The 22,229-nt window shown below is 44.6% G+C and overlaps 1 protein-coding gene across 1 annotated transcript in view; it reads left to right on the top strand.

The window, feature by feature from the left end:
• The window catches only part of LOC147106553 (tetraspanin-4-like), a 67,710-nt gene that overhangs the window by 31,124 nt on the left and 14,357 nt on the right, over positions 1 to 22,229 (top strand). The window contains exon 4 of the mRNA XM_086007508.1: positions 8,274 to 8,357. Coding sequence (XP_085863634.1) covers positions 8,274 to 8,357 — 84 coding nt within the window. The remainder of the gene's footprint in view (positions 1 to 8,273; positions 8,358 to 22,229) is intronic.

The following is a 22,229-nucleotide window of genomic DNA, read 5'->3' as shown; positions in this document are numbered from 1 at the left end:
GTAACAGAGCACTGCCGACTGTGAACTCTGCGCGAATCACTGGATTTTGGAACTGATATACCAATGGGCCGGTTGGTAAAGGTGGAGAGGGGTTGAGCCTTACACTCCCAGATGGCACCAGCTTGGCCGATTTCAGCCATGGCCTCCTCGCCCCTGGACTGGTAGGCTAAAATCAACCAGCGTTACTCCTATCCAGGAATCCCTGCTTGGAGTGGAGGTGGAGTGAGGACCTGGCTGTGATGCCATTCACGGTCGAACAGCCCACAGATAATCATTGTCTAGGCTCATGCGCGAGGAATGGCCATTTGCAGAAGGAATTAGAGGGTGCCTAATGCTTGTGGAACTGTACCCCATTGGAGTCAGTACATTCGTGGGAGGACGATGGGGGAGAGGGGGGCGGAGGGGAGGGAATGGTGGAGGATAGAACCTGGTTTTTGGTGATTATGGCCGTGATTTTGCCAGCGCTCAGAGGGCGGGTTTGGAGGTGGGTCAGAGGTTAAGTTCGATTTGATTGATGGCGGGTTCCGAACCCGCCGTCATCCCGCCTTCAAACAGCTTTCCCAAGTATCGGGTCCCTGATTTGTGAATAGACCCGACACCTAGCGGCGGGAAACGGATTAAAGGCAATTACCTGCCTATTAACAGGTACGTACTTACTTGTCAGTAGTTTTCAGCCTGTTTTTGGATTTTCCCGCTTCTGGGTCGGGTTTCCCGACGTCCGGACACCACGCCAGGTAAGTTGTGGCGTGTTGTGAGTCTGCTGTAATGTTTGTGGAAAGATGACAGCTGCAGAAGTGGTGTGAATGATGCAATGTTGCACATGGTGAGTTTCAGAGCAAAGAAAATGTTGGTTACTGCATTTTAAAAATATTTACAGATTTCTTTAGCTTACAAGTTTTTAAATCCAACTATATGTCCAGTGCCACCTCATTGGGAGAACCTCTCTCACTAGCGACTGATCGCTTCTGTCATCTCACCTGTAGCTGCCGTCTATTCCAGCCTATGGAGGGAGTCATTGGAGAGCCTGGGTGCAAGTGGTCACCTTTGTGCAGTGATTGTCAGTGTTTGCAACACCTCAATGCTGTCAAACACTGAAAAATCAACTGTCAAAATAAAATTGTGTGTGGTCCCTTTAAGGAAACCGGCAGATGACGCTTCATCAAATGATGTCATCAGACCTGCTTCCTGTTAATTGGCCGGCAAGCCCGCAGGGCAAGCTTAACAAGGTCAATCAAGGGAAAATCATGTCTGTGGAGTGGAGGCAGCTGGGGGCGGGACTGGAAGCCGGAAACCAGCTGTTCCGCACCCATCCCGACACCACTGACAAAATTGCGGCCTAAGTGTCCCCACAATGTCTATCTTAGTGCTTAGCATCTCACTGACACTGGTCCTGTTGCACGGATGATGTGTGTGCAGTTAGTCAGTGTTGTCAGGAGCCCTGTTTACAGGGCAGTACTCCCCAGCTTAATCCCACTGAGCACTACAGTCTTAGCCGTGCCTTGAGCCGTTAAATCATTAGCATTTGTGGTAAAACGAAATAGGCTGCTTACAGCAATACCATAATTCGGTACAATTACGCCTGTGTATAAAATTATGAGGGGCCTAGATAGAGTGGATAGGAAGGACCTATTTCCCTTAGCAGAGAGGTCAATAACCAGGCATAGATTTAAAGTAATTGGTCGGAGGTTTAGAGGGGAGGTGAGGAGAAATTGTTTCACCCAGAAGGTGGTGGGGGTCTGGAACTCACTGCCTGAAAGGGTGGCAGAGGCAGAAACCCTCATCACATTTAAAAAGTACTTGGATATGCACTTGAAGTGCTGTATCCTACAGGGCTATGGACCAACAGCTGGAAAGTGGGATTAGGCTTCAGCTGGATAGCTCTTTTTAGGCCGGCACAGACACAATGGGCCGAATGGTCTCCTTTTGTGCCGTAAACTTCTATGATTCTATATGAGAGCCCAGTGTTGTAAGTGACTGGGATTGATTTTACACACATAATTTGCATTATATAACCAACTCACTTTTTTGTTAGAGAAAAAATCTTGCTTTTATCGGGAGACTCTTTTTAAATAGACAGCTAGGTAAATAAACTCTGTTTGCTGTAGTGCATAGACAGCTTAAATAGACTCTGTTTGCTGCTTGCTGAGGAAATAGATTCTGTTTGATGTTTGCTGAGGAAATAGATTCTGTTTATGTTTGCTGAGTAAATAGACTCTGTTTGCTGTAGTGTGTGGAAACTCTGTTTAAATAGACTCTTCGCTGTAAGTCCCGCCCCACCTCCAACTCATTGGCTGACACAATGGTGTCAATATACACTCTGATCAAAATATCTCCCAAAATTGTGAGGAGGAGAGTTTCAGTGGTAATAACTCCTCCTTAATTTATTGGACCCTTGATACTGTTCAGAGTATCAATAAAGTCACCTCAAAGTCTCCTCTTTGTCAAAGAAATCAAATCCCTGGCTATCAGTGTTGTAGGTTATATTATACAGTGTAGCTAAAGGTGACACCCCTTAATACCAGCCCACCTGACACACTGAATCTTCATCTTCTGCGTATCTACATCTCACTATCCCTATCACATCTGTCGTGCTGCCTCTGTGTTCAGCGAACTCATAACACATCTCCACTCAGCTCCCCTACCCTTCTCTCTTCTGAATTCACCGCTGTCCTGTCCTCCCTAAACCCAACCCTCTATATACCTACCCCTTTTTACAACACCCCCTCCACCTTGCCACCTCTTGTGGCTTCTCTACTCCCATTGTTTCGATCCCAGATAAGGCCATATCTGATCACTTCCTTGTATCCCTCACCATCCACATCCCCCTTCCTGCTTCCAACCCTACTTCTTTCTGCACCAGCCCCTGGAAAAAAACTCTTGCCCACATTGCTTAAAACAGCACTTTCAAATTCCCAGCTGTCTAGCCTTTGGCCCTCCAATAACCACAACATATCTGCAGCTGCTGCTCATCCATCATCTGCTCAACCAGTTCCTCAGCTTCTCCTGTGATGCCCTTGGCCCTTTGCGCTCTCACCCTGATTATTCCCCCAGTATGGCCCCCAATTTTTCTCCCTTAAGTCCAAGTGGCATGGATGAGCATATTTGGCATACAAGAGATTAACCTCTATCACCAGAGCTGGCTGCACCACATCAAGCACTATTGGGCCTCTCCTCTACCAAAACTACCCACTACTCCAGGATCATCCTGAAATGCAAAGCTAACCCGCGGCTTCTCTTTTCCACTACCAGTCCTCTCCTTAAACCCCTCTCCCCTGCCCCCTCCACCCTCGCCTCCAACAACAAGTGCAAGGAGCTCACGGACGTCTTTGTCACTTAGACTGAGACCATCCATTCAGCTGCCTCTGCTGCCTCCCTCCGTTCCCCAAGCCTGCCAAGCCAAACCTCCTCCAGGTACCCCTTGTCTTAGCTCTGGACCCACATCTTTTGCTATTTTTGCTCCTATCTCCCCTCATGATTTCTCCCTTGACCTCATTTCCATTAAACTGCTGACCACCCAACTTCTCTTCCTGGCCCCCATGTTAGCTGATACTGTAAACAGTTTCCTCTCCTCAGGTACTATCTCCTTCACTTCAAAACCTGCATCATTTCACCCCTTCCTTAAAAATCTTTGACCCCTATATCCTTGCAACTTACCTTTCCTCTCCAAAGTTCTTGAACTTGCTGTCACCTCCCAAATCTGTGCCCATTTTTCCTACAACTCCATGTTTGAATCCCTCCAATCAGGTTTCCACCCCTGTCACAGTACTGAAGTGGCCCTTAACAAAGTTACAAATAGCATCTTCTGTGGCTTGACCATGGTAAACTATCCCTCCTCTTCCTATTCAACCTGTCTGTAGCATTTGACATGGTCAGCCTCCAACACTTCTGCACTCGCCAGGTACCAATCTTACTTAAACATAAATCCAGTCATAGCCAGAGAATCACCTGCAACGGCTTCTCTTCCTGCACTGCTGACTCTGGTGTCCCCCAAGGATCTATCCTTGGTCCCCTCCTATTTCTCATCTACATGCTGCCCTTCAGCGACATCATCCGTGACATAGGCCTAGCTTCCACATGTACGCTGACAACAGCCAGCTCTACCTCAGCACCACCTCTCTCGGCTCCTCCACTGCCTTTGATTTGTCAGGCTGCTTGTCTGACATCCAGTCCTGGATGAACCGCAATTACCTCCAGCTTAACATTGGGCCGTAATTTGCGGCTCCTACGAGGTGCACACACACCCGTAGGGGCCGCACAGGTCCCAAGTTTAGGCATGCGCTACGCGAAAACCCAGAACTTGCGATCTGTCAAGAATTTTCTTGACAGATCCAATGCATCCCTGGGAAAAGGGCATCCGCGGGCAGAGAGTTCTGCCCAGTGAATGCCCATGAATTTCTTACTTAAGAGTTTTAAAAAAGAGAAAAATAAAACTTTATCAATAATTTATATATTTAAAACATGTGAAATAAGGTAAGTTTATTTTTAGCCCCTTTAAAAGTTAAATTTTGGTTTTAAATATTTAATTAAATGCCATTTGACTTAATTTTAAATATGTGATGGGTTTTAAAAATGTATTTGAAGTGTAGATGTATTTATGGGGTATTCCCATTTATGCTTATGGGTTTTCCGTACATACGGACTACACATAAGCATGAATGGGGATCCCCTTCTTTTATTGGTTGGGCCGGCCCACGCGATCCCAGGGGCGCTTGCAAACCGCCTGCCCCCCGGGATACGTGGACCAGCGGATACCTGGAAAGACCCGGGACCGCCAGTCTCCGCACCTCCCGGACCACCAGGTACGCGGACATTTTATTTGCGGATCAGAGGCATTTTCACACGGGAAGCCTCCGACCACAAATTCAGGGCCACTGGGAAGACCGAAGCCATTATCTTCGGACCCCGCTCACCCCAAACTCAGCTGCCCATATCCTATTCCACACCAAGTCCCGGTCACCCATCACCCCTGTGCTCGCTGACCTACATTGGCTCTTGGTCCGACAACGCCATGATTTGAAAATCCTTATCCTCATATTTAAATCCCTTCATGGCCCCGCTACCCCACCACAACTCAAAAAAACCTCTCTGTTCCTCTGACTCTCGCCTCTTGATTCCCCCACTTCTTTCACCCCACCATTGGCGGTCTTGCCTTCAGTCACCCACGTTCCATACTCTGGAGTTCTTTCCCTAAAACCCCCTTCACTTCTCCACCTCCCTCTCCTATTTTAAGTCCTTCTGTAAAACTCACCTCTTTGACCAAGCTTTTGGTCAGCCCTCTTGATCTCTCCATTTTGTAAAATTACATTTCTGGGAAGCACTTTGGGAAATTTTCTTACGTTAAAGGCTCTATATAAATGCAAATTGGAGTTGTTTTTGTAACAGCAAAACAAAAAAGCCGAACACTGAACAAACAAAGAAAGGGAGATAAATAATGAATGAAAGCGCAGTATTAAAATAGCATGAGTGCCAGGAACTACCTCAGGGGTTACGCTTATTCCTAATGCACTCGGCTGTCGACTACAAGCCTGTAATTTAATTGGACCATTCTAAGTCACACTGGTCGGATATACAATATGCATGGTTATGTTTTTGAGCACGGGCAAGGCTAGGCAACTGCCAAATCAGCTTAAGACTCACTATGAAATATATGTGTGAGGCTAAAAGGCTTGTCCGTATTTTAACTCGCACCATATCCCATTTACCCACCACATCTGTGCTCGCTGACATAGATTGGCTCCCAGTCCGGCAATGCCTTGATTTTAAAACTCTGATTCTTGTTTTCAAATCACTCCGTGGCCTCGCCCTTCCCTATCTCTGCAAATTCCTCTGGCCCTACAACCCTTGGAGATCTCTGCGCTCCTTCAATTCTGGCCTCTTGCGCCTCCCCGACTTTAATTGCTTCACCATTGGCTGCCGTGCTTTCAGCTGTCCAGGCCCGAAGCTCTGGAATTCCCTCCCTAAACCTCTCTGCCTCTCTACTTCGCTCTTCTCCTTTAAGATGCTCCTTACAACCTGCCCTAATATCTCCTTATGTGGCTTGGCGTCAAATTTTGTTTGATAAGGCTTCTATGAAGCTTCTTGGGACGTTTTACGACATTAAAGGTGCTACATAAATGCAAGTTGTTGTTGTTGTCAGCGAGATAATGGGACTGTGAAGAAGGCAGATAGATGGCATAAATATCCTACTGCACCCCAAGTCCGAGAAATGTATGCTCCTCCCCATCCTGAAGGTGAAAGTGAGGATGTAAACCCGTCGCTGGGATCTGGTTCCTGGCTGCTAGGCACCCCTGCTGAACTGGTCATTATCTATGCGCGAGTTAGACAGTGACAAACAAACAAAATACTTCCCACAGGGGCGGGGGGTGACACAGGGCTCGCCAATCTCACCGACACTCTTTAATATTTACATTAATGGATTGGCAAAACTACTTGAACAATCTACAGCACCCGGCCTCACCCTATATGAATCCAAGGTTAAATTCCTCCTCTATGCCGACGACCTGGTTCTGCTGTCACCAACTAAGGAGGGTCTACAGCAGAACCTGGACCTGCTGGAGTCGTACTGCCAGACTTGGGCCCTGACAATAAATCCCCAAAAAACCAAAGTCCTTGTGTTCCAGCAAAGATCCAAACAACATGGACCCACAATAAATTTCACAGTAGGAACAACCAAAATTGAACAAACCACTCACTACACATACTTGGGCTTAAAAATCAGTTCTACGGGAAACTTCAAACTGGCTGTGAATGAACTGAAAGAGAAAGCAAGAAGGGCTTTCTATGCCATCAAAAAATCAATCCAAATAGAAATCCCAATTAGCATTTGGCTCAAAATTTTCAAATCAGTAATTGAACCAATTGCACTCTATGGCAGTGAGGTCTGGGGACCACTAACACAACAAGATTTTGCAAAATGGGACAAACACCCAATTGAGATCCTACATGCGGAATTCTGTAAAAGTATCCTCCGGACTCAAAGGAAAACAGTAAACAACGCATGCAGGGCGGAACTAGGCCAATACCCATTAATAATCACTATCCAAAAAAGAGCCACCAAATTTTGGAATCACCTACAAATGAGCAACCCCCAATGCTATCACTACGACGCCCTGAAATGCCAAGAGCTGACCATAAAGAAGAATACCCTCAGTCAACTAGTCCTGGGACTCAATAAAGTAACTAATAACAATACTAACAATAACCAGCCCCAGGACAGTGACAGGGTAACACAAAGAATTCGACCCAACACAATCGTCGCTAAGCAAAAGGAAAAATATCTGTCATATTGGGCAGAAACAACAAAAACCCAAAGCAAACTCAATTGCTACTTGGCCCTAAACAGACAATACAACATAGCTGATTACCTGACCATGGTAAAGGATAACAAACTGAGAAGAACCTTGACAAGGTACAGACTTAGCGAACATAGCCTAGCGATCGAAAAAGGCAGACACAGGCAGACCAGGCTGCCAAGGGAAGACAGGATATGCTCTCACTGCAGTCAGGGAGTAGTTGAGACAGAGATGCACTTCCTCACAGCCTGTGGAAAATATCAGGGCATCAGAGAGAATTTCTATCAAAAATTCTCACAAATATGCCCTGAATTCAGAAATCTGACTGACAACCAAAAACTCCCATTCCTACTGGGGGAGGAGAGAAGCTGTGTAACACTGGCGGCACACTATGTTACAGCTTGCCATGAACAGAGGGACAACCAGTAAACTAAGACAAGAGTATATATAAACAAGGCGAAAATATATTTATAAACTCAGGGATATACCTGTTTATACACTGTATGAATGGAACCGCGTTTATGTGTTCAACCATAAATGTATTTTGATGCTTTGGCAACAAGATGTACCTTATCATGCCAATAAAGCGACTTGTATTGAGTGTCAGCAGATGGTGTAGAGAATCACAGTCTGGCCCTCACCCAGCATTGATACGCATGCTGTTCATCAGGAGTTAGAAAAATGGAAATTTACAGCACAGAAGGAGGCTGTTCAGCCCATGCCGGCTCTTTGAAAGAATTTGAAAGGGTTGTTGGATAGTAATGAGATGCTCGTTTTCTTCACCTTCCCCAGCCCAGGGCTCCGAGTCCAATGGCTCTCGGTGTGGCTGAGATCAGCTGGGGATCCAACTGGGAGACTTTGTGGAATGTAGGGGTTAGTGCAGGTGGAGATTTAACCCACACAGCTACTGAGCACATAGACTGAACATATAGCTCCACATCGGAGTCTGGGAGTAACGGGTAGTTGTGTCCTTTTCAACAGGCCTGCTACGAAAGAGTCAAGATGTGGCTTCAGGACAACCTTCTGGCTGTGGGGATCTTCGCACTTTGCACAGCCCTGGTCCAGGTAAGGCTCCGCTGCACTCATTTTACAGTCAACCACAGTTTGCAGCTCAGAGTCAATTGCTATCCGTTGGCCCATTTATCATATTTCCGCTCATCTTGGAGTTGCTGGGCTCGATTTTGCCAGGCCCGAGGAGGCGGGATTGGAGGCGTGTGAGGTGGTAAAATCACAAAAAATGGTGGGCGGGCCCAATCCGCCTCCATCCCGCCTCCAAGCAATTTTCCCAAATGCGTGTTTTCTGACCCGCTTTCCATCCCACCTCCAAGAGGCAGGATAGGCCCTTAAGGCCCTTAACGATCACTTAATTGCCTCCACAATCCCATTTTAAGAGACCTTTCTGATTTTACCACTTTTCCCACATCCTGCACGTCTCCTCTGGAACACGCCAGTGAATCCTGACGGCATCACAGGTGGACTGCTTACTAACAGCTGCAGCTCCACCATTAAAAAGGAGTTTTCAGCAATCTTCATTTGCAGGTGGCAGAACGTTGTTGCCTCAGGTCTGGGGGAACTTTTAGCAGGCCTACTCATTGTTGTGGAAGTTTGGAGCCTGACACCCATCGACAGTGTGACCTCCTGGGAAACCCCTCTCCGCACCTTGAATGAGTGCTTCCTCAACTGAGGTATTTACCAGAAGCATGGGAACCATTTATTTCCCTTCCTCATGGACATCAGATTCGGATGAAGACCAGCCGCGGCAGCAGCAGAACCATGAACAACAGCAGCACCAACAGCAGGAGGAACAGCAGGAGCACCAAGCTGCTGCTCACCCACCTGAAGATGCACAGGCCAGAAGGCGCCAGCGCATGGAAGCACGTCGGCGCAGGAGATACCCCCAAAACAGGGTCTACAGACAGAGGATGAGCTACCTCAATATGACTGAGCAGCAGTGCCAAAGGAGGCTCCGACTTTCGCGAGAGGTAGTGGGTGACATCTGCGCAATGCTGCAGCCAGACCTGGAGCCCAGAAGAGCGGGTGGACACCCCTTACCAGTGGCTGTCAAAGTCACCACCACACTCAACTTTTTTGCTTCAGGCTCCTTCCAGGGATCAACAGCAGACATCAGCGGCGTCTCCCAGGCGGCTGCACACACTTACATCACGCAGGTAACCGATGCCCTCTTTGCCATCGCGCACAATTACATCAACTTCTCCAAGGATCAAGCCAGTGTAACTGCGCGTGCGGTTGGGTTTGACAATCTGGCAGGCTTTCCAAGGGTGCAGGGCGTCATAGACTGCACACATGTGGCCCTTAAGGCACCCCATCACAATCCAGGTATTTTTGTCAACCGCAAGGGCTTCCACTCCCTCAGCGTACAACTGGTGTGTGACCACAAGAAGGAAATTTTGCATGTTTGCGCCAAGTACCCTGGCAGTTGCCATGACTCCTTCATACTGCGCCAGTCTAGTGTGCCTCTGCTCTTCAGTCCGCCAGACAAACTTTTCAGATGGCTACTTGGAGACAAGGGCTATCCCTTGAAGACGTGGCTAATGACGCCGTTGAGGAGCCCATCCAACGAAGCTGAGGAGCGCTACAACGCTAGCCACATTTCCACCAGATCCATAATCGAGCAAACCATCGGCTTGCTGAAGATGCGCTTCAGATGCCTGGATAGATCAGGTGGAGCCCTGCAGTACTCAGCAGCCAGGGTCTCCAGAATGGTCATGGTCTGCTGTGCACTTCCCAACATGGCACAGCGTCGTGGCTTGCAGATGCCTGAGGACCAAGTGGCTCCTCACATAGCCTCCTCAGATGAGGAGGAGGAGGAGGAGAGCGACAACGAACAGCTTGCAGAGGCTCATCAACCAGCGGCAGCAGCATGCGAGCACATTGCTGCCCAGGATGTAAGGGACGTACTCCTCTTAGCCAGATTTGCTTAGCCTAGCCATTCAAGAACTTTTGCCTCACAGCTTCTTACCAGAGCATCGACAATGGCCAAGAACCTGCGGATTCCTATCACTATGACCACCATACTGACAATTGCAAGTCACCCTAAACCCTCAATGTGGAAGTCCCATTCGCGAAATGGGCCACAACTTCAACAGTTTGCCAGCAGAAATTTTTATCACAACAAGCAACTGATAGCTTCACAAAAATAAACACAACATGACACCCAAATGACTACCCTTGTGGCTACTTGTGCATTATCTGGGCTACTGAGGGTGGCCCCCCTCCTTTCATGGCTCTTTCCCTCTTATTGTGGGCTCTCTTTTCCTGCAATGAGGGACACAAGTGGAGTTTGAGTGTGAATGAGGGAGTGAGTGTAGAGAATCCATAGCATAGATACTTAGAAGGATACAAAGGACCCTCCCTGTGTGTTGAAATTTGTTGTTGTCATGGCATCACAGTGATAGGGAATGTGAGGGCTGCATGGTCGAATAGTTAAGTGAATGTGACCTTCGAGAGAGAGGGAATGGGTAAAGGTGCAGGCATGTAAGTGTCAAGTGGGATGTGGAGGAAGAGGTTGGCAAAGCAGAGTGCTGGTGAGGATAGGCGATGGGGATCAGATTGAGGGTGATGGGAAAGTCATACGGACTTTTCCTGTGCGGAGAAGATCATGAAACCTCTTCCTGCACTGCAGCCAGGTTCTGCGGCTTAGCGAAATGGAGTTGACCTCCTGGGCCACTTGTAGCCACACAGCTTTTGTCTGCTGGGGTGGCTTTTTTCTTGCTGAGGAAGGGAACAGCACCTCCTTATTGCAGCTGGCACCGTACACCAGAGCGTAGAGGGAGGGCTCATCAAATCGAGGAGCACACTTTTGCTTGATTGTGGACATTGTCGGGAAATCAACTCCCCCTTCATACAATTTGCAGAGCCTTTGCAGCCTCCAGAAGAAGCAAGGCTGCTTACAGGTCTGCAATCCAGCAGCATTGATGACGTCATCGGAGGTGACTTTGTGTATGAAAAGACTCAATGGGCCAGGGGTTCCCACATGCAGGAAATCAATTGCCCAATTAGGGAAAAATCGCACTTTTTCAGCACTTCACTTAAAAGTCGGAGTCCTGACACGATCTCCACCTGACACGCCCCAGCCTGCCCACACGGACAATATCCAGTCCATTGAACACAAACACTTCCACACATCAGGACTGGAAACCTGGACAGCTGGAAGTAATTATCTGCCATCTGAGGCTAAAGCCGAGCCGATAAAGGTGGCCCCCAAAGCTCAGAGGGAATGGTTCCTCTCGCTCGCTGGGAGGAGCAATCCAATGACATCTCGCTGAGTCGAGGGTGACTGACAGTGCCACTTGCTGCTGGCAGCTGGGTGGCAATGTTTAACAGCTGGCACCAGCCCTGCCAGTGGTGTGTAACTGAGTCTGAATGATAGCGTCTTCATTAAGAGGCGATTGGTGTGCAGCTCTTGCGATTCTCTCTCCCCAGACTAAATGGATATGTCAGGGCGATATGACGTACACAGGACATTATGGCGGTTTTCCATGCGACTGAAATCATTGTGCTGTGCCAAAATAAAAGAGAAACACATTTTCCATTCAATCCCTGTCCTTTGTTCCAGCGGTCGCCTGTTCAGAGAGAACTCTGTTTCACCAGGTCCTGGTTCAAGGGCCACTGTCTGCCCTTCGATAACTTGTCCAAGTGCTCACTCTTTACCAGTAAGCACAAGCAGAGTCAGGAATCTATTCAAAGCTTTCATGTCCCAGCCTGGCCGTGCCCTCGTACAGAATGTCCAGCAGGGGTGTCAATGGATACTGATCAGGCACACAGGCTGCTCGAACCTGTACCTGGAAAGGTGGGGGCAAGAGGTCATTTATAGTCCCCATTCAACCAGGGATCATCCTGTCTGCAACATTTAAAACAATGGCGGGTGGGGACTGGAGCTTCCTCATACAGTTAACACTGCTGGTGAGGAGCAAGGACCATTTCTATACTGCACTGTAATCTCTATATCCGGCCCCTCTTTATACTGCACTGTAATCTCTATATCCAACCCCTCCATATTCTGCACTGTAATCTCTATATCCAACCCCTCTTTATTCTACACTGTAATCTCTATATCTGGACACTCTTTATTCTGCAGTGTTATCTCTATCACAGAATCACACAGAATCACAGAAACCCCACAGTGCAGATAGAGGCCATTTTGGCCCATCGAGCCTGCACCGACACATATCCCACCCGATCCCCGTAACCCCACCTATTACTAAGGGTCAATTTATCATAGCCAATCAACCTAACCCGCACATCTTTGGACTGTGGGAGGAAACCGGAGCACCCGGAGAAAACCCACGCAAACACGGGGAGAATGTGCAAACTCCACACAGACAGTCGCCCGAGGCCGGATTCGAACCCGGGTCTCTGGCGCTGTGAGGCAACAGTGCTAACCACTATGCCACCGTGCTGACCATTCTGCCTCTCTTTATACTGCACTGTAATCTCTATATCCTGCCTCTCTTTATACTGCACTGTAATCTCTATATTCAGCCACTCTTTATACTGCACTGTAATCTCTATATCCAACCCCTCTTTATTTTGCACTGTAATCTCGAAATCCAACCCCTCTTTATTCTGCACTGTAATCTCTATATCCAACCCCTCTTTATTCTGCACTGTAATCTCTGTATATGGACCCTCTTTTTTCTGCACTGTAATCTCTACATACAGCCCCTCTTTATTCTGCACTGTAATCTCTATATTCAGCCTCTCTTTATACTGCACTGTAATCTCTATATCCGGCCCCGCTTTATACTGCACTGTAATCTCTATATCCGGCCACACTTTATACTGCACTGTAATCTCAATATCCAGCCACTCTTTATACTGCACTGTAATCTCTATATCCAGTCCCTTCTAATTCTGCACTGTAATCTCTATATCCAGCCTCACTTAATACTAAACTGTAATCTCTATATCCGGCCCCCCTTTATACTGCACTGTAATCTCTATATCCAGCCACTCTTTATACTGCACTGTAATCTCTATATCCAACCCCTCTTTATTCTGCACTGTAATCTCTATATCCAGCCTCTTTATACTGCACTGCAATCTCTATATCCAGCCACTCTTTATACTGCACTGTAATCTCTATATCCAACCCCTCCATATTCTGCCCTGTAATCGCTATATCCGGCCTCTCTTTAAACTGCACTGTAATCTCTATATCCAGTCCCTTCTAATTCTGCACTGTAATCTCTATATCCAGTCCCTTCTAATTCTGCACTGTAATCTCTATATCCAGCCTCACTTAATACTAAACTGTAAACTCTATATCCAAACTCTCTTTATTCTGCACTGTTATCTCTATAACCTGCTTCTCTTTATCCTGCACTGTAATCTCTATATCCAGCCACTCTTTACACTGCACTGTAATCTCTATATCCAACCCCTCTTTATTCTGCATTGTAATCTCTATATCCAACCCCTCTTTATTCTGCACTGTAATCTCTATATCCAAACACTATTTTTCTGCACTGTAATCTCTGTATACGGACCCTCTTTTTTCTGCACTGTAATCTCTATATCCGGCCACTCTTTATTCTGCACTGTAATCTCTATATCCAACCCCTCTTTATTCTGCACTGTAATCTCTATAACCAGCCTCTTTATACTGCACTGTAATCTCTATATCCAGCCACTCTTTATACTGCACTGTAATCTTTATATATCCAAACCCTATTTTTGTGCACTGTAATCTCTGTATACGGACCCTCTTTTTTCTGCACTGTAATCTCTACATACAGCCCCTCTTTATACTGCATTGTAAACTCTATATTTGGCCACTCTTTAATCTGCACTGTAATCTCTATATCCAGCCTTTCTTTATACTGCACTGTAATCTCTATATCTGGACACTCTTTATTCTGCACTGTAATCTCTATATCTGGACACTCTTTATTCTGCACTGTAATCTCTATATCCGGCCCCTCTTTATACTGCACTGTAATCTCTATATCCGGCCCCTCTTTATACTGCACTGTAATCTCTATATCCGGTCCCTCTTTATCCTGCACTGTAATCTCTATACCGGCCTCTCTTTATACTGCACTGTAATCTCTATATCCGGCCCCTTTTTATACTGCACTGTAATCTCTATATCCGGTCCCTCTTTATCTTGCACTGTAATCTCTATAACCGGCCCCTCTTTATACTGCACTGTAATCTCTATATCTGGCCCCTCTTTATACTGCACTGTAATCGCTATATCCGGCCCCTCTTTATCCTGCACTGTAATCTCTATATCCGGTCCCTCTTTATCCTGCACTGTAATCTCTATATCCGGCCCCTCTTTATACTGCACTGTAATCTCTATATCCAGCCCCTCTTTATACTGCACTGTAACCTCTATATACGGTCCCTCTTTATCCTGCACTGTAATCTCTATATCCGGCCCCTCTTTATACTGCACTGTAATCGCTATATCCGGCCCCTCTTTATCCTGCACTGTAATCTCTATATCCGGTCCCTCTTTATCCTGCACTGTAATCTCTATATCCGGCCCCTCTTTATACTGCACTGTAATCTCCATATCCGGCCATCTTTATACTGCACTGTAAACTCTATATCCGGCCCCTCTTTATACTGCACTGTAATCTCTGTATCTGGCCCCTCTTTCTACTGCACTGTAATCTCTATATCCAGCCCCTCTTTATACTGCACTGTAATCTCTATATCTGGCCCCTCTTTATACTGCACTGTAATCTCTATATCCAGCCACTCTTTATACTGCAGTGTAATCTCTATATCCAACCTCTCTTTATACTCCACTGTAGTCTGTATATCCAGCCTCACTTAATACTAAACTGTAATCTCTATATCCAACCTCTCTTTATACTCCACTGTAGTCTGTATATCCAGCCTCACTTAATACTAAATTGTAATCTCTATATCCGGTCCCTCTTTATACTGCACTGTAATCTCTATATCCGGCCCCTCTTTATACTGCACTGTAATCTCTATATCCGGCCCCTCTTTATACTGCACTGTAATCCCTATATCCAACCCCTCTTTATTCTGCACTGTAATCTCTATATCCAAACCCTATTTTTCTGCACAGTAATCTCTGTATACAGATGCTCTTTTTTCTGCACTGTAATCTCTACATACAGCCCCTCTTTATACTGCATTGTAAACTCTATATTCGGCCACTCTTTAATCTGCACTGTAATCTATATATCCAGCCACTCTTTATTCTGCACTGTAATCTCTATATTCAGCCTTTCTTTATACTGTACTGTAATCTCTATATCCGGACACACATTATTCTGCACTGTAATCTCTATATCCGGCCCCTCTTTATTCTGCACTGTAATCTCTATATCCGGCCCCTCTTTATACTGCACTGTAATCTCTATATCCGGTCCCTCTTTATACTGCACTGTAATCTCTATATCCGGCCCCTCTTTATACTGCACTGTAATCTCTATATCCGGCCCCTCTTTATACTGCACTGTAATCGCTATATCCGGCCTCTCTCTATACTGCACTGTAATCTGTAAATCCAGTCCCTCTTTATTCTGCACTGTAATCTCTATATCCAGCCTCACTTAATTCTAAACTATGAACTCTATATCCAACCTATCTTTATGCTGCACTGTAATCCCTATATCCAGCCTCTCGTTATGCTGCACTGTAATCTCTATATGCAGCCTTTCTTTATACTGCACTGTAATCTCTATATCCGGACACTCTTTATTCTGCACTGTAATCTCTATATCCGGCCCCTCTTTATACTGCACTGTATTCTCTATATCCGGTCCCTCTTTATACTGCACTGTAATCTCTATATCCGTCCCCTCTTCATACTGCACTGTAATCTCTATATCCAGTCCTCTTTATTCTGCACTGTAATCTCTATATCCAGCCTCACTTAATACTAAACTGTAAACTCTATATCCAAACTCTCTTTATGCTGCACTGTAATCTCTATATCCAGCCACTCCTTATTCTGCACTGTAATCTCTATATCCTGCCCCTCTTTATACTGCACAGTAATCTCTATATCCAGCCATTCTTTATACTGTACTGTAATCTCTTTATCCCACCCCTCTTTATTCTGCACTGTAATCTTTATATCTAACCCCTCTTTATACTGCATTGTAAACTCTATATTCGGCCACTCTTTAATCTTCACTGTAATCTCTATATCCAGCCACTCTTTATTCTGCACTGTAATCTCTATATCCGGCCCCTCTTTATACTGCACTGTAATCTCCATATCCGGCCATCTTTATACTGCACTGTAAACTCTATATCCGGCCCCTCTTTATACTGCACTGTAATCTCTGTATCTGGCCCCTCTTTCTACTGCACTGTAATCTCTATATCCGGCCCCTCTTTATACTGCACTGTAATCTCTATATCTGGCCCCTCTTTATACTGCACTGTAATCTCTATATCCAGCCACTCTTTATACTGCAGTGTAATCTCTATATCCAACCTCTCTTTATACTCCACTGTAGTCTGTATATCCAGCCTCACTTAATACTAAACTGTAATCTCTATATCCAACCTCTCTTTATACTCCACTGTAGTCTGTATATCCAGCCTCACTTAATACTAAATTGTAATCTCTATATCCGGTCCCTCTTTATACTGCACTGTAATCTCTATATCCGGCCCCTCTTTATACTGCACTGTAACCTCTATATCCGGCCCCTCTTTATACTGCACTGTAATCTCTATATCCAACCCCTCTTTATTCTGCACTGTAATCTCTATATCCAAACCCTATTTTTCTGCACAGTAATCTCTGTATTCAGATGCTCTTTTTTCTGCACTGTAATCTCTACATACAGCCCCTCTTTATACTGCATTGTAAACTCTATATTCGGCCACTCTTTAATCTGCACTGTAATCTATATATCCAGCCACTCTTTATTCTGCACTGTAATCTCTATATTCAGCCTTTCTTTATACTGTACTGTAATCTCTATATCCGGACACACATTATTCTGCACTGTAATCTCTATATCCGGCCCCTCTTTATACTGCACTGTAATCTCTATATCCGGCCCCTCTTTATACTGCACTGTAATCTCTATATCCGGTCCCTCTTTATACTGCACTGTAATCTCTATATCCGGCCCCTCTTTATACTGCACTGTAATCTCTATATCCGGCCCCTCTTTATACTGCACTGTAATCGCTATATCCGGCCTCTCTCTATACTGCACTGTAATCTCTAAATCCAGTCCCTCTTTATTCTGCACTGTAATCTCTATATCCAGCCTCTCTTTATGCTGCACTGTAATCTCTATATCCAGCCTCTCTTTATACTGCACTGTAATCTCTATATCCAGCCTCTTTATACTGCACTGTAATCTGTATATCCAGCCACTCTTTATACTGCACTGTAATCTCTATATCCAGCCACTCTTTATTCTGCACTGTAATCTCTATATCCGGCCCCTCTTTATACTGCACTGTAATCTCTATATCCGGCCCCTCTTTATATTGCACTGTAATCTCTATATTCAACCTCTCTTTACACTGCACTGCAATCTCTATATCCAGCCACTCTTTATTCTGCACTGTAATCTCTATATCCGGACACTCTTTATTCTGCACTGTAATCTCTATATCCGGCCCCTCTTTATACTGCAGTGTAATCTCTATATCCCGTCCCTCTTTATACTGCACTGTAATCTCTATATCCGGACACTCTTTATTCTGCACTGTAATCTCTATATCCGGCCCCTCTTTATACTGCACTGTAATCTCTATATCCAGCCTCACTTAATACTAAACTGTGAACTCTATATCCAACCTCTCTTTATGCTGCACTGTAATCTCTGTTTCCAGCCTCTCTTTATGCTGCACTGTAATCTCTATATCCAGCCTCTTTGTACTGCACTGTAATCTGTATATCCAGCCACACTTTACAGTGCACTGTAATCTCTATATCCAACCCCTCTTTATTCTGCACTGTAATCTCTATATCCAGCCACTCTTTATACTGCACTGTAATCTCTATATCCAACCCCTCCATATTCTGCACTGTAATCTCTATATCTGGACCCGCTTTATTCTGCACTGTAATCTCTATATCTGGACACTCTTTATTCTGCACTGTTATCTCTATATCCTGCCTCTCTTTATACTGCACTGTAATCTCTATATGCAGCCACTCTTTATTCTGCAATGTAATCTCTATATCCAACCCCTCTTTATTCTGCACTGTAATCTCTATATTCAGCCTCTCTTTATACTGCACTGTAATCTCTGTATACGGAACCACTTTTTTCTGCACTGTAATCTCTACATACAGCCCCTCTTTATACTGCATTGTAAACGCTATATTCGGCCACTCTTTAATCTGCACTGTAATCTCTATATTCAGCCTCTCTTTACACTGCACTGCAATCTCTATATCCAACCCTCCATATTCTGCACTGTAATCTCTATATCTGGGCACTCTTTATTCTGCACTGTTATGTCTATATCCTGCCTCTCTTTATTTTGCACTGTAATCTCTATATCCAACCCCTCTTTATTCTGCACTGTAATCTCTATATCCAACCCCTCTTTATACTGCATTGTAAACTCTATATTCGGCCACTCTTTAATCTTCACTGTATTCTCTATATCCAGCCACTCTTTATACTGCACTGTAATCTCTATATCCGGCCCCTCTTTCTACTGCACTGTATTCTCTATATCCGGTCCCTCTTTATACTGCACTGTAATCTCTATATCTGTCCCCTCTTTACACTGCACTGTAATCTCTATATCCAGTCCCTCTTTATTCTGCACTGTAATCTCTATATCCAGCCTCACTTAATACTAAACTGCAAACTCTATATCCAACCCCTCTTTATGCTGCACTGTAATCTCTATATCCAGCCTCTCTTTATTCCGCACTGTAATCTCTATATCCACCCTCTTTATACTGCACTGTAATCGCTATATCCAGCCACTCTTTATACTGCACTGTAATCTCTATATCCGGCCCCTCTTTATACTGCACTGTAATCTCTATATTCAACCACTCTTTACACTGCACTGCAATCTCTATATCCAACCGCTCTTTATACTGCACAGTAATCTCTATATCCGGCCCCTCTTTATACTGCACTGTAATCTCTATATCCGGCCCCTCTTTATACTGCACTGTAATCTCTATATCCAGTCCCTCTTTATTCTGCACTGAATCTCTATATCCAGCCTCACTTAATACTAAACTGTAACTCTATATCCAACCTCACTTAATACTAAACTGTAAACTCTATATCCAACCTCTCTTTATGCTGCACTGTAATCTCTATATCCAGCGATTCTTTATACTGCACTGTAATCTCTATATCCAGCCTCTTTAGACTGCACTGTAATCTCTATATCCAACCCCTCTTTATACTGCATTGTAAACTCTATATTCGGCCACTCTTTAATCTTCAATGTAATCTCTATATCCAGCCACTCTTTATTCTGCACTGTAATCTCTATATCCGGCCCCTCTTTATACTGCACTGCAATCTCCATATCCGGCCCTCTTTATACTGCACTGTAATCTCTATATCCGGCCCCTCTTTATACTGCACTGTAATATCTATATCCGGCCCCTCTTTATACTGCACTGTAATCTCTATATCCAACCCTACATATTCTGCACTGTAATCTCTATATCTGGGCACTCTTTATTCTGCACTGTTATGTCTATATTCTGCCTCTCTTTATTTTGCACTGTAATCTCCATATCCGGTCCCTCTTTATACTGCACTGTAATCTCTATATCCAACCCCTCTTTATACTGCATTGTAAACTCTATATTCGGCCACTCTTTAATCTTCACTGTAATCTCTATATCCGGCCACTCTTTATTCTGCTCTGTAATCTCGATATCTGGCCCCTCTTTATACTGCACTGTAATCTCCATATCCGGCCCTCTTAAATCTGCACTGTAATCTCTATATCCAGCCACTCTTTATTCTGCACTGTAATCTCTATATTTCAGCCTTTCTTTATTCTGCACTGTAATATCTATATCCGGCCCCTCTTTATACTGCACTGTAATCTCTATATCCGGCCCCTCTTTATACTGCACTGTAATCTCTATATCCGGCCCCTCTTTATACTGCACTGCAATCTCTATATCCGGCCCCTCTTTATACTGCACTGTAATCGCTATATCCGCCCTCTCTCTATACTGCACTGTAATCTCTAAATCCAGTCCCTCTTTATGCTGCACTGTAATCTCTATATCCAGCCTCTTTATACTGCACTGTAATCTCTATATCCAGCCTCTCTTTTTATACTGCACTGTAATCTCTATATCCAACCCCTCTTTATTCTGCAATGTAATCTCTATATCTGGACCCGCTTTATTCTGCAGAGTAATCTCTATATCTGGACACTCTTTATTCTGCACTGTTATCTCTATATCCAGCCACTCTTTATACTGCACTGTAATCTCTATATCCAGCCTCTCTTTTTATACTGCACTGTAATCTCTATATCCAACCCCTCTTTATTCTGCAATGTAATCTCTATATCTAACCCCTCTTTATTCTGCACTGTAATCTCTATATTCAGCCTCTCTTTATACTGCACTGTAATCTCTATATCTGGACACTCTTTATTCTGAACTGTTATCTCTATATCCTGCCAGTCTTTATACTGCACTGTAATCTCTATATCGAACCCCTCTTTATTCTGCACTGTAATCTCTATATCCAAACCCTATTTTTACAGCACTGTAATCTCTGTATACGGACCCTCTTTTTTCTGCACTGTAATCTCTACATACAGCCCCTCTTTATACTGCATTGTAAACTCTATATTCGGCCACTCTTTAATCTGCAGTGTAATCTCTATATCCGGTCCCTCTTTATACTGCACTGTAATCTCTATATCCGTCTCCTCTTTATACTGCAGTGTAATCTCTATATCCAGTCCCTCTTTATTCTGCACTGTAATCGCTATATCCAGCCTCACTTAATACTAAACTGTAAACTCTATATCCAACCTCTCTTTATGCTGCACTGTATCTCTATATCCAACCTCTCCTTATGCTGCACTGTAATCTCTATCTCCAGCCTTTCTTTATACTGCACTGTAATCTCTATATCCAGCCTCTTTATACTGCACTGTAATCTCTAAATCCAACCCCTCCATATTCTGCACTGTAATCTCTATATCTGCACACTCTTTATTCTGCACTGTTATCTCTATATCCTGCCTCTCTTTATTTTGCACTGTAATCTCTATACCCAACCCCTCTTTATTCTGCACTGTAATCTCTATATCCAACCCCTCTTTATGCTGCATTGTAAACTCTATATTCGGCCACTCTTTAATCATCACTGTAATCTCTATATCCAGCCACTCTTTATCCTGCACTGCAATCTCTATATCCGGCCCCTCTTTATACTGCACTGTAATCTCCATATCCAGCCCTCTTTATACTGCACTGTAATCTCTATATCTGGCCCCTCTTTATACTGCACTGTATTAGCTATATCCGGCCTCTCTTTATACTGCACTGTAATCTCTATATCCCGTCCGTCTTTATTCTGCACTGTAATCTCTATATCCAGCCTCACTTAATACTAAACTGTCAACTCTATATCCAACCTCTCTTTATGCTGCACTGTAATCTCTATATCCAGCCTCTCTTTATGCTGCACTGTAATCTTTATATCCAGACGCTCTTTATTCTGCACTGTAATCTCTATATCCGGCACCCCTTTATACTGCACTGTAATCGCTATATCCGGTCCCTCTTTATACTGCACTGTAATCTCTATATACGGCCCCTCTTTATACTGCACTGTAATCTCTATATCCGGCCCCTCTTTATACTGCACTGTAATCTCTATATCCAACCCCTCTTTATTCTGCACTGTAATCTCTATATCCGGTCCCTCTTTATACTGCACTGTAATCTCTATATCCGGCCCCTCTTTATACTGCAGTGTAATCTTT

The sequence above is a fragment of the Somniosus microcephalus genome, chromosome 15 (genome assembly GCF_052327205.1).
Source record: "Somniosus microcephalus isolate GS21.2 chromosome 15, FLI_Smic_1.0, whole genome shotgun sequence".
NCBI lineage: Eukaryota > Metazoa > Chordata > Chondrichthyes > Squaliformes > Somniosidae > Somniosus > Somniosus microcephalus.
Note: the sequence above shows the minus strand (reverse complement) of the source record. Positions and strands in the feature narration are given on the sequence as shown.